Source organism: Carassius gibelio, chromosome B2 (assembly GCF_023724105.1).
Source record: "Carassius gibelio isolate Cgi1373 ecotype wild population from Czech Republic chromosome B2, carGib1.2-hapl.c, whole genome shotgun sequence".
NCBI lineage: Eukaryota > Metazoa > Chordata > Actinopteri > Cypriniformes > Cyprinidae > Carassius > Carassius gibelio.
Genome location: NC_068397.1, coordinates 3,409,457 through 3,428,141, shown reverse-complemented (window position 1 = coordinate 3,428,141; position 18,685 = coordinate 3,409,457). Strand labels below are relative to the sequence as shown.

Genomic DNA, 18,685 nt, shown 5'->3' with positions numbered 1-18,685 from the left:
TCAAGAAACTCCCTGTTCAATTGAAACTCCCCTGGGCATGAAACTCCCCTGTTCCTTGGCTGGTCATGTGCTGGTTTGAACTGGTCCGACCAATTTAAGAACAGCACATGACAGGCAAATGACCAGCATAAACCAGCAAAGGACCTGCTCAAACCAGCATAGGACCAGCTTAATCCAACAAAGGACCAGCTCAAACCAGCAAAGGACCAGCTCAAACCAGCAAAGGACCAGCTCAAACCAGCAAAGGACCAGCTCAAACCAGCAAAGGACCAGCTCAAACCAGCAAATGATGAGCTCAAACCAGCAAAAGGACCAGCTCATTGGTTTCTCTGTAGAGTTCATTCTAGCTAACGAAGGAGATAATGACTTTGCTGAGGTAAATGAGATGATGTTCACATGTTGACACACTGATTTCATTCCATGTGATGGACTAGCCTCCTGTCCAGGGTTTGTATTATTGAAGGCAGCGACCACAGTAATACTGTAGATTTACAGCAGAAGTTTACGATGTGATTAATTAATAGCTCGACATTGATTGGCTCTGAATTAGGCGCATAATGGTTATTGACTATCTCCCTCCAGTGGCTAAGCAGCATATTAAATGGCATTGATTGGTTGTTAAGTTGCCAAACCTTTGCCATTAGATGTTAACCAAGCAAAGTCAACATTATGTAATTAAACAATGCCTTCATCGACCAACGTATTGATAGCTTTATTAATATTTATAACCCAAGCCTTCGTCATAGTGGTTTCGCACTGAGTTGCTCTAGTCGTAGTAGTCGCTCGCCGAGCTCATCGATCGCGTCATCATGCAGTTGCAGCGTCATTGTGGGCTGCTGTTTGAATGAAGTTAGTAGACGCTCAAATCTTCCTCACCCCAACTTTAACCCAGCCTTTGGAGTGGAGCTGAATAGAGGACAAGTAAACCAAAAGATGCCCGTATTTACAGGTCTGTTAACAGTATGATTTTACATAAATCACAATTAGTCTTTAAACGAAAAGAGATGCTTGAGAGGAGGCAGCGTCGTTAGCATTAGACATTAGCTTCAGGCCTCAAGTGATAGTTTCTGTTTTAAATCAGGGGAAAGCTAAACAAGAAGCAGAAATCCCATAGCAAGCTTTGTGCCGTCAGATCAGATTATTTAATCTGGATGTTTCTGCTGTGAAATATAATGGTCAGACATGATGCAGCATGTTATCATACCCGGCTAGGCGGCTCTGACTATTAAAAAACTAATGGCACTTTTCAATCAAAGTATTAATGAACAGACCGTATATTCTATATTTATTCAGAATTGAGTATAGAACAGCTCGAAGGTTTTAAATTTGATGCATCGTGTCTTGTAGTGTCTAGCGTCCTACATTTATTAGTTAATTTTAATGTATTTTCAGTGTTAGATCTGTTAAAACTATATTTATTTCTGTCCCCCGTTTTTGTAGACCAAAGTCTAAGGCTCTTATGTGGTTAGTTTGTCTTTTGTAAAGACTACATTGGCCAGTTGTGTTAATAGTTCACCCAAAAATGCCAATTTTGTCATTATTTACTCACCCTAATTTTATTCCATTACCTCCTTTCATGTTCTAAGATGATTTGCAGAATGATAAAATTACTTATTTTTAAAGAATGGGCAGAAATGTAGAAAATAGGAATAATTGTTTCCCAACCAAGCGGAAATAAGCCTAACAATCTGATATGAAGGTGAGTGGAAGATTTCTGAATGGTTATTTTTTGGGCGAGCTGTCACTTTTAAAGCAGGTGCTTTCAAACGGTGGAATTTTTGGATTTGGATTTTTCCATATGTATGGACACTTTTCACATTTCAGCGTTTTCAGAAGCAAAATTCATCGGAAATGGGTAAAAAAATAAATAAAATAAAGCACATTTTCAGTTCTCCTTCAGACCTTGTATTGGAAACACTCTCCTCCTCCGAAGTGTTAACTAGTTAGTTAAAAGCCATCACAAGTTAATGGTTAATAACTGTGTTGATTGACTGTTGGTGAACAGGGTCCACGCGACACACCCAGCTCAGTTTATGCAGCACTGAACTGATGAGTTAATTCGATGTGGACCGCTAAACTGATCCGTCCTGTGGAGACAGGGATATGTGCTGATATGTGTTACTGAGTGATTTTGCTGTGTCACTGATGTGCCTTCTTGTTTTTGGAATATGATAGTGAATGTGAAATGGGGAAAGGAGAAGTTTGATGCGGTGGAGCTGAACACTGAGGAGCCGCCCATGTTGTTCAAAGCCCAGCTCTTCGCTCTCACCGGGGTTCAGCCGGAGAGACAGAAGGTCATGGTGAAAGGAGGAACGCTGAAGGTACTGGATGTGGGAGCATCAGAATTCGCCGTCCTCTGTTATTGCAGGTTTCTGATGTATTTTACTTTTGTGTTCACCAGGATGACGAGTGGGGCAACATCAAGTTGAAAAATGTAAGTATATGGCTAAATCTACTTACTGAAAGAACCTGAAAATTAAGTTTTGTCCTGTATTCAGAACTCCGCAGTTATTGGTTAAAAATTGCATGATAGGCTCCAAAAGGGTTTACCTTTTTAGTTCTTAATACATGTCCCTGTTCTTATAATGCACATTGACTATACTCACCCAACCTTGTTGTATTTGTACCATATACAAAATTAATTTAAAACCATTGTTGCTTTGGGAACGATTCACCATCTCATCTGGCCTCATTGATGAAAACTGGCAGGTTTTACACCCCTTCTACACCAGATGCAATCAATGCGATGCACCACATCACATTAAAAGTAAATGGATCCCTTTATAATTAATTCGTCAACTGTAAACTGATGACCTACTCTATTTCAGACATAGTCCACATGCTTGAAAGAATGGATTTGGTATATTTGCTGTGATGCATTTGATGCGTCCGGTGTGTAGACATGTTATTACAGTGTTGCAGATATTATTTTATAGTTACGAGGAATAGCTTCCAAAAACAGCAAAAATATTGCTACCAGTAGTGGATGCCTCCCCCATTGAGAGATTCTGGATGATACAATATACCCAAACAAATGGAAAATAAAGAACACGATAACCCCAAATAACATGGTCAACAAATGGTCTCAGCAATAAATTTTTTTAAAACACTTTAATTACAGTTAAAATGTCAGCATCCATTAAAACACTAACCATTTCCATCCCATTCATTGATTTGAGCGCTCCGTGTTCACTAGGTAGTGTGCATGCGATGAACATGTCCATCTGCGTTCACTACCAGTGCTTTGAAAGGCTCGCACACTGAACTGTGAACTTGACCTGTCCTGATTAAAAAAAAACTCCTTTAAATACGTCAACAGCATTGCACATCATAATTATGAACCATACAATGCATTTATGGCTATTGCTACAAAAATACCCATGCTACGTATGGCTGCTTTTGTGCTCTATGGTCACATATATGAAAACCCCCCCCCATATATAACATCCATGAAATCACCTAGTAAGTGATCTATACAGGTGGAGCTGGGGAAGGTGGAGGTTTCTGAACTGCTACAGCAAGCACTAGTTGACTATTTGAATGTTGAGCAGCGAGCTCATTGGCTGCTGATACAAAAAGGCCCAATCAGCTGTGACATGTGAATAATGATGTCATTAAGTTAGATTGAGTTTGACCCATTGGGCTGCGCCATCTAGAGTTTCATGACAGTACTTGGGATTTCTGCTCATTTTCACACTTTAGTAACGCATCACACTATCAATTAACTGTGTGTTGCAAATGTTTTTACATGTTGACGCTAAATGTGAGTTTTCTTTAGCTAATGGGGTGTTTTGATTGATGTAGGGGATGACTCTTCTGATGATGGGCTCTGCTGAAGCCCTGCCCGAAGAGCCTGTGGTGCGACCCATGTTTGTGGAGGACATGACGGAGGAGCAGCTTGCATCTGCGGTGAGTTTGGATCAGAATGATCTGCAACTTTAATATTTTTTGCAGAAGTCACAGTAATGAGTTTTAATCGCTGTGATCGATCTCTGTCACGTTCAGATGGAGTTGCCATGCGGATTGACAAACCTGGGCAACACATGCTACATGAACGCAACCGTGCAGTGTCTCCGCTCTGTGCCTGAGCTCAAAGACGCTCTCAGGAGGTACAGTTCAGTCATGTCTTTCATATACATTTTGGGTAATGCGTGATTTTGTTTTTGTGATGATGCTCTTCCGTCTGTAGGTACTCTGGTGCCTTGCGGTCTTCTGGAGCTAATGCACCTTCGCAATACATCACAGCAGGTGAAGAACCTTCATCGTATCTTAGTTTTGAGGTTACAAAATTTATATACAGACTTCTTATCAAGGTTTGAAGATCGGTTGGTCCTGAATTAATTTGGAAGAGTTAAGCTTGGTAGTCATGTTTAATCGAAGTTTTGGTGGACATCATGTAGCACTTGTCTGATCAGGTGAATTCTTCACGTAGCTATGCGTGATTTGTACGAGTCCATGGATAAGACCTCGTCAAGTATTCCTCCCATCATCCTGCTGCAGTTCCTGCACTTGGCCTTCCCACAGTTTGCAGAAAAAGGAGACCAGGGCCAGTACCTCCAGCAGGTCAGGACAGAATATTATTTGATCACATATTTTCACTGGAATACATTTAATCAGAATACTATCTGTTAAAATGGAAAGTTTAATTTTTTTATCGTTTTATTTACCCAGGATGCCAATGAGTGTTTGCTTCAGATTATGAGGGTCCTTCAGCAGAAATTAGAACCTGAAGAACCAGAAACCCCAATGGATGTGAGCTTATTTTGTTATATATTAAATGTGCTGGCAAAATGAGCAAAAATGTGTTTTTATATTTTCACATTCTCCATTAAAATACCATCCAAATAATACATGTCTTGTTGGAATTGGACAAAAAAAAATGTGTAAGCTACCTTCGTTTGAACTCTAGCGATATTCATTTGATTTGAGAAAAATAGTTACATTTTCGGAAGATTAAAGAGCAAAATCACCAAGCAACGTTGTGTATTTCCTCTCATACTTTCTTAATAATAACTTCTACATTATTAATTACTCTATAGCTATTTAAATTTAATCTTTGTTATTAAAAATAAGAACAAAGATGCAAATAAAAGTAGTTTAATCAAGAGCAGCGAGAGATTCCGTCTTGTCTTTTAAAGTATTTGATTAAGATTGAGACCTACTGTAATGCATCGATCAAATATAATGTCGCACATCCGATGTTTCCACAACCATGAACTAAACTATCATACAAGACATAATCGATTATGTCTTGGTGAGATTCACACAAACATATTTCGCAACAATTTAACTTATAAGATTGTGCGCTCTCGTTAAGGCTTGTCTTATGCATATGCTCAAAACTCAAATTCGTTTGCCTCTTGTGTGCGTTCACACTCATTTTGCCAGACCGAGTCATATTTTATATAACTATTTCAGTACAGAAACACAAAGAATTGCTCTTGATGACATTAAATTCTTAATCCTATTTTTCTGGAAAATAACTGTAGTAATTTTCTTCCATCTGCATGTTTCCTTTCGATCAACAGACTGGCAGTGATAGTGGAGCTGCTGCCGCCTCAAAAAAGAAGAATTTCATCGATCAGTATTTTGGTGTTGAATTTGAAACAACGTATCCTTTGTTGTGCAGCAGTGTGTTCTTATACTTTCTATGTCAGTACAAATGCAAACGGGTGTACGGTTAAACCCGAGATTTCTCCAGGTCCATGCATGTGAACGTGTAATATTTGAAGTTCCTTGACCTGCATGTGTCCAGTATGAAGTGCACTGAGTCCGAGGGAGAGGATCCGACTAAAGGCACAGAGAGCCAGCTGCAGCTGAGCTGCTTCATCAATCAGGAAGTCAAATATCTCGCCACTGGACTCCGATTGGTGAGTGGGACGTCCCATACAAACAGCTGGAAGTACCATCAGTGCTCACAGTCCCTCTTAATCTTTACCCTTTCCTTATTACATCTAGAGGCTACAGGAGGATATTACAAAGTTCTCCCCATCCTTACAAAGAAATGCCCTCTATATCAAATCGGTATGCTTTATCTATATGTTCTGAGAAATGCTCGTTTGTTTAAGTGTTTCCTCCTCTGTGCAACGCTGAAATGAAGAGTCATTTGTTATGTTTCTGCATTCAAGTCCAAAATCAGCCGTCTCCCAGCATACCTCACGGTTCAGATGGTCCGGTTCTTTTACAAAGAGAAAGAGTCTGTGAATGCCAAAGTCCTCAAGGTAGGTCAGTTGCTCTGGAGTGAGACCGCATATAAAGCACGTCAACCAAAATATCTATAAACTGATTTATTTTTCAATGTTGTTGCGTTTAGGATGTCAAATTTCCTCTTATGCTGGACGTGTATGAGCTGTGCACTTCTGGACTGCAGGAGAAGATGGTTTCTGTGAGGTCAAAGTTCAAGGAGGTTGAAGACAAGAAACTAGAGATGCAGCAGCAGCTGAAAGCAAGTGCCCCGTGATGTCATCCTGAACGCTTCACGCATTTAGAGAAGCCGCCTGTAAAATAACCCACACTGGTTTTATTTCTCATCTAACAGGAGAATCAGAAGGTTGGAGCGCCAAAGGAAACCAAATATGAACCTTTCTGTTTTTCTGACGGTAAGTGCTCACCACAAAGCTCTTTTCCATTTCAACACGGTTCTGAAAAGTTTATAAGCTGGGAGCTTTTTCTTCTCTGCAGACTTGGGCTCCAACAACAGTGGTTACTACGACCTGCAAGCGGTTCTGACGCATCAGGGCCGATCCAGTTCATCTGGACACTACGTCGGCTGGGTTAAAAGGAAAGAAGGTCAAGTATTGTCTGTCTTTCAAGAGTCAAAGCAGTGTTCATGGACCTCATGCATTCAATAAGAGCAGATCAAGTTATTGCATAAACAGTGGCGGCTCGTGGGTTTTAAAATAGAGGAGGCACACTAACTGTATTGGTCCGGGCATCCCTGCCAAATTTTGAATCATTTGTAAAATGCATAGGCTTTTTTGCCTTTGTTACTGTAAATGGATATTGATTGCATGCTTACTTTACTAGTAAAACAGGGTAACGTTACTTTTAAATGTAATGCATTGGTAATAATTAGTTACTTTTGGATTTTGCAATCCGCTCGCTGTGGCTCTCACTCTTTTAGGCTGTTTACACCTGGTATTGAGATGCATTTATTTATAGATCCGATAACAACAGGACAATGCTAAATACAGGTGTATACAGGGTCTGAAATGTTTTGAGCTTGTCTGCTTTTGAGCACTCACAGAAGTAGCCAAAAACTAATTTTAGCATATAGTGGTCGAACTCCATATAATGCATAATAAAGTAGTGTTTATAAGCGCCACCTGGTGTCAGAGAGTGAATTTGCATTCTCGTGCAGTCCATCTGCTGTTTTTGTTGCATTCAGATGTGTTTTATGTAGTGTAGTTTCACAAAGCTAGTCAGACATTTCTGTTTTGGCTTCAATCTTCAAAATCAGTCTGATTTAGGTTAACTGCTCAAGCAGCATGTTTGGATTGATTAAAATGCATCAGTTGTTTCGAATTTTAAAAGGAAGGAGCACATGCAAAGCCTTTGTTAATATGAAGAGATTTATTTTATTTGGGATTTGTTTCAACATTTTCAGTTAAAATTTTCACTTAAAAAAAAAAAACATGTGAGGAAAATTATGAAATTATCTGGAAATGCATAGCATTTTTAAAAACTTTTCCTCAAGTTTGTGCTAACCCTGAAGACCGTGATTAGCTGCTGTAGGGTGTTTTTCCTATTCTAGCTGATATTGACCCCCTCTCTCTCTCTGTGGACAGATGAATGGGTGAAGTTTGACGATGACAAGGTCAGTATTGTGACCCCTGAGGACATCTTGAAGCTGTCTGGTGGTGGTGATTGGCATATAGCATACGTCCTTCTGTATGGCCCTCGGCGTCTGGAGATACTGGAGTAACAATGGTTCACAGAGGAAACTTAAACCATAATTGCCATTTCAGAGCACTGTCTGTATAGATGTGCAAATAAATTTGTGTCTTAAAAACATGACCTTAATATTTCCTGAACTCTTCATGCATCAACACACAAGCGGCATGTTTAACGGTGGGTTTCTTTCGTCCCTTTTTTGGGTGCTCTATTGCTGGACGCGATCCTTGTTTGGATTTGGAGCAATGGTTTTATAAATGTTTTCTATATGCATTGAATATATTTTCTTTTGACGCCTTGTGAAAAGGTGTTCATGCTCAAACAGTATCCCATCGCAGGAGAAGTAGTGACTTGGTATATAAAGATGTTCTTAGCCACAGGTTTCAGACTTAAATACATCAAGAAGAGGTTGTGTGATACTGGGATCTCACTAAAAGAAATGCAATTTATTTACAAGGATATGTTGTGTGTGGATTGAATGAATGAATGTCTTTATGCTCAATTACTGCTTCTGTCTTTAGCTATCATGCATCTGTAAACTCATCTGCCCTTAAATACTCCAATACAATCAGAGAAAGAGAACTTGAGCTCTGTAATAAGTTATTGACTACTGGCTTTTCATAAACGGTGAAATAAACACGCCTTTGACACCCTTGTGTGTATTTTACAAACAAAACCATTGATCGATTTCAAATGAACGTTTATTTAAAAAAATGTAGCTAAAGAATGCATTTCATTGAAGTACAGTCAAAGTTTAAAACCAAGCAAGAAAATGTAGCTGTTAAGTTACGTTTCGCTGAGACCTTCTGTGATGTTACTGAACCCAGCCGCGTTCAGAGCCGAGACCAGGCTCTCCATCGTAGCTTGAGGGCCTTCTCGGTCCTGCCAGGCCACCAGCAGCATCTTGGCCTGTAGTTCAACATCCTCGCTGTCAGACTCGATCACGCGGATCTCCTTCTCGCTCATCTCCAGGTGGTCTGCCAGCATCTTCCACTGCGACCCAAGCTTGGCTGCGATCTCGTCCATCTGACTGTTGGTCACGGCCTTGCTCTGAATGCTGGGACCTGGAAAAGGACAGATGACTTTTAGCTTTGACACTCTTATGACTTGATGAACTGACTTGACTGCCTAATATAGTTCAAATATAATTCAAATTGTCATAAAAAAAAAAGAAAAAAGTGGAAAATCAAAACTCATCTTGGCCAGTTTTGAGGAACAGATTACTGTAAGGTAACCCCGGCAAAAAGCAAAGAAATTCACAATACACCAATCCATTTTCCTATAACGTGTATACAAATTTAATGACATACATTGGCATGTTGAGAAGATATTTGTTTATTTGGCCAACAAAACAAAACAAAAAAACACTAGACTGGTTTCTTTAGATTAATTTGCAGCAGAACAAATCAAACCATTCGGTTTCAAGTGTCAAATCAAATCATTTTTAATTTTGTCATAACATGCAGTGTTTTATAAATGCATTGTCAAATCATCTTGGAATATCGTTCGAAGACATCCCTTGGTGCTGAACGCAGACGTTTATGGTTGCAAGCCCTTGACATGAAACCCAAAACATGTCATTATGCTTATTTGGCTGCCAATGCGGAGCTTGAACCTGTAATTGCTGCTTTAAGTTTAAACCAGACTAACCAGTGTTCCCCATTCCTAGAGTACGGCCAAATTGAATCCGCGTTTTGGATCTTAAAAGAAGTACCTACCTTGAGTACGCAATTATTTTGCGACTGTTTAAAAAGTATGTTTTATTAATTTTATTCGGATGTAGTTCACTCGCCATGTTGTCATGTGACTTATAAACATTAGATGCAGGTCTTCATATTACATGAGCTGAATCAAGTGTCTTTGATTGGGGAGACATACAAACTGTGCAGTGTGGGGGCACTACAGGAGCAGGGTTGGGAAACACTGATTTAAAACCCTTGTTTTGTCTAGCTCGTCCCAAAATAATTACAATCCATGGCCGACTATCTCCCTGTGGCAGCTGTACATTTCCCCATTTTCTCTGCTTGCCTCAAGCAAAAATTTACTTAAAAATTAAGGTGATGTTGTGTGATGATGCTTTGGAAACCAAACCAAAAATACAAAGTGAGGCGGGAAACACAACTCCAATGGAGTCATTTCATAGCAACTATTGCCACTTTGACGCAAATGTGCCCTTTTTGATTCAAGAAATACAGTGTGGACGGGATCACACAGGAAGGGCAACAGTCATTAAAAAGGCTTTAGACTTTTCAAAATACAAATAAAAATCTTACTGTCATTGCTCTCTTTTAACAGGTTATCTCCATTCTCCTCATCATCCTCCTCGCCCGTTTTTATCTCCTCAGAAGGAAGGTCTTTCTGTTTAAAGAAAAACAAAGAAGTTTTAAGATTTTAAACTGTTGCTTAAAATAATTTTACAGTAAAATAGTGAGCAGAATTTTTGAGTGAATTTTATAATTTAAATCATATTGTACACTACCCTCTGTTAATATTGGTATCCTTGTTAAATATGAACGAAATGGATCATGAACATTTTTTTGTGGTTTCTCATATTTACAAAGTTAATAAATGTAACCTTTAGAATAAAATTACACACACAAAAAAGCAGCTACAAATTCCAACGGGTAAAAAAAGGTGTTTTTAGTTCATGGTCACAGTCGCCTCTGACTTTTTCACTTACAAGCATTATGAAGTGCCTTTCAAGAATATCCCTATTTAAACTAGGACTAGGTGATAAATCTATAAAAAAAAAAAAAAAAAAAATCCACAATATTGGTAAACTTTTTGTTATTCCACAAACATTTGTGGTTCCCAACACTGATCCTGGAGGCACCCCATCACTGCATGTTCTGCATGTCTCCTTTCTCTGATGCACCAGTTTCAGGTCTTGGAGTCTCTACTAATGAGCTGATGACCTGAATCAGATGTGTTTGATTAAGGAGAAAAACGTGCAGTGTGGGGTGCCTCAAGGATCAGTGTTGGAACCACTGATTTAGACGATCAGGTGCGTGTTGATAAAAAAAACAGTCTGTGTTTCCATGTGAATGAGCGTTAGTTGTAGTTTTTGTCTATGATACAAACTTAAGTACCTGTGCTTGTGCACTCTTAAGAATAACGGTTCTTTATGGCATCTATGGTTCCATGAAGAACCTTTAACATCCATGGAACCTTTTCACTACACAAAAAATTATTTACAGTGGGTAAGGCATCTTTAGATTATTAAAATATAAATCACTCTTTTAAGAACTGAAAGATTTCTTGAGGAACCCAAAATGGTTTTATTGCATCACTGCACAGGCCCCCTTTTGTAAGCTTTATTTTAAAGAGTGTGGTGGCAATAATGGTGCAATGCATTCATTTGAGAAAAACAAATATGGTTATTTCAATAATTTGATTTTTTTGTGAATAGACCAAACTAATTTTTCCTGATTTGCCCATATTTACCAAGGGTCCCAATATTTGTTGTTGGCATGGTATACATTAGCCAATGGAAAGCCTATATTGGTCAAGCACTAGTTTGAGTGTTATCTACATTGTCCACTCACAGGAAGCTCTTTGGCCAGTTTGATGACCATGTTCTCCAGATAGTCTGCTAGACTCTTGAACTGCTGGTTGGTGGGCTGGAAGAAGTGCGGACTCCTTCTGGAGAGCAATCGCAAGGCTCGCCAGCCGTAGTTTGAGTTACGCACAACTCTGAGGGACGACGACAAAGAACTTGTTATTTCTGATCCATTGTGATGCATTGTTTAATCATGTATGAGAAAGAATGAGTAAATCTCTGTACTTGTATTCTTCCTCCACCATGTTTGATGGATCTGCCTGTTCAATAGCTTCCTCAAAAAAGTCCTCCAGGGATGGCATGAACTCCCTTTAATAGAGATATGTATTAACGCAGGATTTCTAGCATTAAGCATCTTTAATCAAGTATTAATAAACACACCTGCTATCTGACTTGCAGGCCTCCATATTGTCAGGGTTTAGATTCCAGAGCCTTGTGAGTTCATCACTGATGATGGTCAAGAACAGAGGAAATACAAAATAAGATTTGAAAAGAAGATCTGACCTTAAATTACACAAGATACCTATAACCAAATATCATCTTACTTTCCCATGAGGATTTTGCGATCAGGGCCCTTCCCCAAAAAGTCCTCTGGTGCTTGTCTCTTTCTGCTGGGACGGATGGGTTTGGTCTCTGCTGGTCTAAGAGAAACACAAGACTATTTACATATCCATTCACAACTGAATAAAGAGCAGTGACCACACCTGCTAACTAAAGAGAAGTCAACAGAGGCACAGGAAGTGAAAACGTTAGCAGTTGTTCATAGACCCACTAAGCATACTGGTGCACATTTTTGATCAATGCAGTTAAAAAAAAAAAATATCACGACTTGCAATAGCTGAAAAAATAAAACCTTATTTGCAGATCTTTCAGAATTAAATCTTTTTTGTTGTTGTTGTTTATAAAGTTAAGATTTATTTAAAGAGTTAGTTCACCCAAAAATGAAAATTAGCCCGTGAATTACTCACCCTCAAGGCATATTAGGTGTATATGACTCTCTTCTTTCAGACAAATCCAGTATGAGTAATATAAAAAACTGTCTTTGATCTTTTTAAGCTGTTTAATGGCAGTCAGCTAGTGTTGCAGTGCATCAGTCCAAAAAAAGTTGAATAAACTGCATCCGTTCATAATAAAAAGTGTCTCACAAGGGGTGAACAAAGGACTTACGTAACGAATCAATGCATTTTTTTTAATGAAAAAACAAAAACAAAAGTAAAACATAAATCACTTTAATCTAGCAGTTCCCTACTGATGTGAGGTCGGCTTTGCGCATGAGCCGCTCAGAAGTGATGCACGCGGAAACACAGCAGAGAGATCAAAACAAAACAAAGGTCACTAATTAGAAGTACAAAACAAGGATTTGTAAAGAATATCGGAGGATTTCAATATAAGCCGAGAGGAGCCTGTTTTCCTTTGCTAAAGGAAACTTTGCTTCCTTTGCTCCTGTAAACAAATATTGGTTTTCACGAGACTCACCGGCTCATGAGCAGCACTGACCTAATACTTGTACAACTGTTGACGAGCTAGATTAAAGTGATTATTATGTTTTTACAAAAACAGCGCATGAATTCGCTATAGGAGGCCTTTGTTCATCCCCTGGAGCCGTCTGAGGCACTTTTTATTATGAATGGATGCACTTAGACCCTGTGTCCACCAAAGTGTTTTTTAAAACGCCAGGAGCATGCCGAGCACTGAGCGTCTTTTTCGTGCAGAACTTTTCCGGAGATTTTTTCTCAAGCCGAGAGTCGAAGAATGTTTAACTTTGGAAAAAACGCTACGCTCATCACTGTCACTTTCTAGTCAGCTAACCAATCAGAGTGCAGGAGGGGCGGGGCAAATTCAACACCGATCAACTGTCACAACTGTCATTTTTTTACAACGACGTGTCAAAAATGGAGAAATTAATATTTGCTGGTTTCTGAGCATCCAGAGCATTTTAGTCAGAAACAAATTATCTACCAAATCAGATACAAGTAACAGTTTAGTGGATATTCGGTATCATAGCTACCAAAGTGTCTCAACTGTAAAAAATGCTGCGCCACAAAAAGCGCTCTCAAGCGCTCACAGGTGGGTGTTTTCAGCAGAGCGCCTGGCGTTTTCAACTGCATAAAAATGCTTTAGTGGACACAGGGCCTTAATTTATTATTTTTTTTAACCAAAGCACTGCAACACCAGCTGATTGGCAATAAACAACTTGGACGATCAAAGACCATTTCTAATATAACTCTGGTTGGATTTGTCTGAAAGAAGAAAGTCATATACATCTAGGATGACTTGAGGGTGAGTAATCCATTGGCTAATTTTCATTTTTGGGTGAACTAACCCTGTAAGTAAAGTTCTCAGTTTTGGTGTACCAAATAACCTTTGATTATTACTGACTTTGGGATGCAAAATTCTAAACTGGTTTGGTTCTGATCCAGCTATTTTTTTCTTTTTTCATTCATGCAGCCCAAAACGAAAATTTGAATTAGTTTAAAAAAAAATATATATATATAAAAAATTATGTTATTTGCAGGCTCATTCAAATGTTTAAAGGGGAAATTCAAGCATGTTTCCAGCACTTCCAACAGTGGTAGAAGGTGACTCCTCAAATCTTCAAATAAGGCAAGAATCCAAGAAGAAAAAAATACAGTGTTTAAGTGAGCAATCTGATATAAATTATTAGCACTTGAAAACAATGTCAAAATTACAGTAATTTCCGCAGCAGCTCTATTAGAATCTACTTTGAAACTCTTGTCGACTTTACTAGATTTTGACTCTAAAAGTAATCAATTACATTACAAAACCCTTTAATGCCAATTTGTGTAAATATGGATAAAGCTGCTTGTGCCGTTTTTATTCAATACCTTTCTTTCACAAAGCTTGGACAGCCTTCATTTTTCCAAGAGTTCCAGTTTTCTTCGGTGTTCAGGATGTGCTGTTGGAGATATAATCAATAAATTAAGAGTTTTAAGAGCACTAGGCTGCAATCTCATTATGTATTCTTTAGAAGATGAGAGAGAAACTAAACCCATTCGCCTATAGCATGTATATAAAGATACTACTTACCTCAACCATCGACGCAAACTTGTCACCATCTGGAGGGGTTTCTCTCAATAACTTAAAGGGTGGGAAAAGTAATAAAACATAACATAACAGTATTATTAACACATGCCACACACCTCTAATCAGTGATTCCTAAGGTTAAGACTTACCTGATAGACTAGTTTGGTTGTGTCCTCAATCCACAAAGACTGATCGTCATTCAAAACACAGCTGGAACTGCGAAGGTTGGAGAGAAATTGAGTCAAAGCTATTTACTGACAAAAAGCAGGGCAATTTAAACGGTTATCATTACAGCTTGAAAAGTCTGCATTATGATCAAAACGATGTTTCTCCTGACCTCTTGAACTTGACCTGGCCCTTGAGATACTGGAAGAGGATGAGATACTGAAGCAGAATGTGTCGTCTGAAGTTGCTGTCACTCAACTGAAGGTCCATCAACTGAAGAAAGATGGAGAATTTGCCTTGTGTTACCAGGTCAGTGACTGGGGTGAACTAATACGTTTTATTTAAGTTGATTAATAAATACTGGAAGAACCAACCTTCTCACTGGTGAGGAACTTCGCAAAGTAGACGTGGTCTCCAGCAGCAGTCCTCATCTCCTCCAGCTTTCTCTTCGACGCTTGCATGTCATCCAGCTTGAAGCTCTTGAACACAGCTAGTGTCTCATCTGAATACTGCAGAGATCACATTAAAACAAGACACACGTGGACTAAGAATCCCAGTGTACAGTGCACAGGGCTGGATTAACACACAGGCATTCTAGACAGACGCCTATGCTCACACGTCCAGGGGGCCCAACATACAACGAAGATAATATTTTTGTTATATTAGGGGTTTTGTCCAACAGTAAAATTACCAAAAACACAAGACATTGAGCAGATAAGGATACAAAATGACGACTCTTTGCATGTTTTCCACCTTTTTTTTAAGTATGGAAATCACACTTTCTTTCTGTTCTCTGGCACTCATGCACAGAAACTTACTGTCAGTGCTGCCTCAAGATTTCATAAATAAAATATTTTCCCAGCTGCAAAGCTACATGACATTTTTCAGTAGCGATGTTCTTGAAGCAGTTCAACTGAAAGATTCACTATTAGTAGAGACGATGCTCGTGAACACTGCCAAGAAATTGACAGATGCAGGTATTGACAAGCGATTAATCTGAAATTAGACTGCATATCAATGGCTCAAACCTCTGTTATTAGCTCTAAAATTAAGTTTTGGAATTAGCATTTGAAGGTTTGGCGTGACGTGTGCAAATTATTGCAACACACACATTTTCAGAAAAGAAACATGACAAATGTCTTGAAATCAAATATCTAAACAGTGTCTTGAGGTTTGGTTGTGACTCCAGGCTGTTAACATTATTAGAAAAATAATGCACTACCAAAGTGGTAATGTGGCCACGATGCTTATTAATGAAATGGTCCTTTTCTCCATTTTTAAACAAATTATGAACTACATTTGATCATTGATTTGGCAGAGAGTGTGTGATGCAAATTTTGTCACCAGAATATTATGTGCATACTGTATGCACTCCATCTGATTTTTGTAATTGTGCGTACTTTGCATGCGCAGGTCACACATGTGCATCGACTTGGTTTTGCACTGTACTGCACTTTTGTATTTTTGTTTTTGTTTTTTAAATGAATTTTCATCCTTCTAACCTAAAATCAGCAAGCTTTTATTTTGGCGGGTTGCTGGTAAGTGAAGCGTGTCAGTAAATGAAGTTCCACAGTTACTGTTTTGCTCTGAAACAAACCAGCAGCATGAAGCCTAGTTTTGTGCTTTCAGTTCAAATGGAAATCTTACAGTATAACAGTTAGTCAACTACAACAATGATTGTGCATTAACAGTTGTCAACCGTTCCTGTATGCAAATGAGCGATCTGAACTTATTCACATAGCATAGTTTTTTTTTTATTATTTTGTTTGTGCATGCATCCCATCAGATACCCGAATGATCAAATACCTACCTTCAGGAAAGTCATCCATGAGAACTTGTCATAGCACTGCACAGGGTTTCTGAAATAGTCCTGCAGGGTCCAGAATTTTCTGTACAAGTTGTAGTCAATAGGAATGGAGCTACAAAACAAAAGTCCTCTAAATGACTTTGCTTATAAATAAGTGTTTAATAACAGAAAAAATAAAGCAAAAGCAAGACAATGACTCGTAACAGGATATTTTACCAGGGAGCAGGTGCATCTTCATCGCCCATCTCTCCCTCCTCCACCTCCATCCCTTCCTCCTTAACCTCGGTGTGCTTGGGGGGAAATTAAAATATTAAAACATTGGACATTAGAATCAACAGTTTTATTCACTCGTTCTGCTTCCACGAACTTTCAAAAATGCATGACGTCAGCCTGACTTTACCTGCAGTCCAAGTGTGCTATCCTGCTCATTTTTGTTGAACACGGTGATGTTATCAAGGTTGAACTGACTCTGTAAGTTCAGGCCTGTAATTCAAGGGGAAAACACCAGGTCATAAAATAACCACAGAACATAGAACCAAGAAAATACAAGAAATGGTAAAAAAAAAAAAAAAAAAAATTATACCTGATTTTTCTGACAAAGGGAAGAGACGTGCTAAAAACAGCTGGATTAGTCCACAAAACACTGTATTCTGAGACTTGGAGAGTCTCCTGAGCAGGTCTGCAGACAAACACAGTATTTTTTTACTAGCTAAATATATCATTATGATATATTCTAAAAATGGACTTATGTGCAATTAAATTTTTTTTTTTATAATGCACAGCACATATCTGTCTGAGACTTGAACTTGCAACTCACCGTTGCACATTCTCAACAAGTAATTTTTTCCAGCGGAGTAAAAGGTATTCTGTAAAAATTAAAGAAATAGCTAGCATAAATAATACTGCTGCAAGTAATAATAGACATCATTGATGGAAGAAGAATAGTAAGGACAGGCCTGTGCTTGTTCTCTACATTCTGTTCTAATATATTTCTACAGTCAAAGCAGCACGATCAACTAAAGGGTCCAAACGTACAGATTTCCATGTAGACACATTTTCTTCAACAAAGGAGAAGATTTTGTCGCACTGGTCCAGAGGAAGGCAGTCGAGAACATCTCCCAGAAGAAGAAAAGGAGTGCTGGCAGAACAGATGCCTTTACGGAAACAATAAATCCATGCAAACAGATTGATGATCTGAAAATCTTTTTTTATACTATAATCTATACTTTAAGTTCACACGCACCTTCAGTCACACCGTCTATACTGATGTAGATCAGAGAAAGGAAATCTTCAACGTTCACTTTCTGCTTCACCTGCAAAATAACAAAATAAAATCATCACCATATATATATACATGATAACTTGAATGCAAAATAAAGTCAAGTATGCACAAAGCTCAGCCTTGGACTCACAATCTGCTCTTCAAGAACTCCACGCAGGGCTTGATCGAGAGTGGCTTTCTTCTCCGTTTCACTGCAGAAGAATCATTGAAATACATCAGAAGCATACAAACAAATAATTGACTATATAAAGCTGAAAATCTTGATAAAGAGCAGTTATTACTTTCCCGGCAGATGGCTGAAAGCATTGGTCAGGGGTTTACAGTTCCTGATATCCACAGCACTTTTAGTGGCAGCCTGCCAGAAGAAAAAAAAAAAAATAATAATAAAAAAAATAATAATATATATTGATTTTTTAATAAATTTATTATAGTGGTTATAGTTTTTAATAACAAAAAAACTCAATGTAGCATGATATTATGTGGTTTCCAGACATATAAACACCAAAATACAGTTAAAATATATTATTTTGGTTCATGTAGCAATGTTTTTCATTTCATTTCTCTCCACAAACTCCATCATCTATTCTAAAGAATTCACTAGCAAATGCTTTTACACTTTGCCATAATGCATGATAAATAATATATATTATGATAATATCTACTGCTACTTTGGAGGAGAGACATGGTAGTCAAGAGATAGCACCGGAGCACGTGCATCGGTGAGCGGTCTGTGATGATCATTTACCGTGAATGTATCTCTGGCTTCAGTGAAGTCGAAGTGAGTCGGAGGAGACATCTTTAGCGGCACTTGTCAGTCCGAGCCCTTCTACTTCCGGTTCTCAGTCTTCTTCATTGGGTTTAAATGTATTGGTTACACACACATGCATATCGCCACCTACTGGACTACTGTGTAATCATGATGATGAAGATGATG

The 18,685-nt window shown here is 38.5% G+C and overlaps 2 protein-coding genes across 2 annotated transcripts; one reads left to right on the top strand and one right to left on the bottom strand.

The window, feature by feature from the left end:
• The first annotated feature begins 404 nt into the window (after positions 1-404).
• LOC127951069 (ubiquitin carboxyl-terminal hydrolase 14-like) lies at positions 405-8,543 on the top strand. Its single transcript, XM_052548702.1, has 16 exons — positions 405-949; positions 2,176-2,321; positions 2,402-2,434; positions 3,805-3,909; positions 4,006-4,109; positions 4,190-4,248; positions 4,433-4,563; positions 4,672-4,752; positions 5,529-5,611; positions 5,756-5,870; positions 5,959-6,024; positions 6,129-6,221; positions 6,314-6,445; positions 6,539-6,599; positions 6,682-6,789; positions 7,788-8,543. The coding sequence occupies exons 1-16, from the start codon at positions 934-936 to the stop codon at positions 7,922-7,924; spliced, it is 1,470 nt and encodes a 489-aa protein (XP_052404662.1). The 5' UTR covers positions 405-933; the 3' UTR covers positions 7,925-8,543.
• Positions 8,544-8,576: 33 nt separating this feature from the next.
• On the bottom strand, positions 8,577-18,639 carry LOC127951067 (THO complex subunit 1). The gene is made up of 21 exons (XM_052548700.1): positions 18,497-18,639; positions 18,033-18,106; positions 17,882-17,942; positions 17,713-17,782; positions 17,505-17,623; positions 17,287-17,335; positions 17,053-17,148; positions 16,870-16,952; positions 16,686-16,759; positions 16,473-16,581; positions 15,037-15,171; positions 14,835-14,935; positions 14,647-14,713; positions 14,501-14,551; positions 14,299-14,369; positions 11,998-12,093; positions 11,834-11,899; positions 11,678-11,761; positions 11,439-11,586; positions 10,167-10,251; positions 8,577-8,957 (listed from the first exon to the last, which is right to left on the bottom strand). The coding sequence occupies exons 1-21, from the start codon at positions 18,545-18,547 to the stop codon at positions 8,680-8,682; spliced, it is 1,968 nt and encodes a 655-aa protein (XP_052404660.1). The 5' UTR covers positions 18,548-18,639; the 3' UTR covers positions 8,577-8,679.
• Positions 18,640-18,685: the final 46 nt, after the last annotated feature.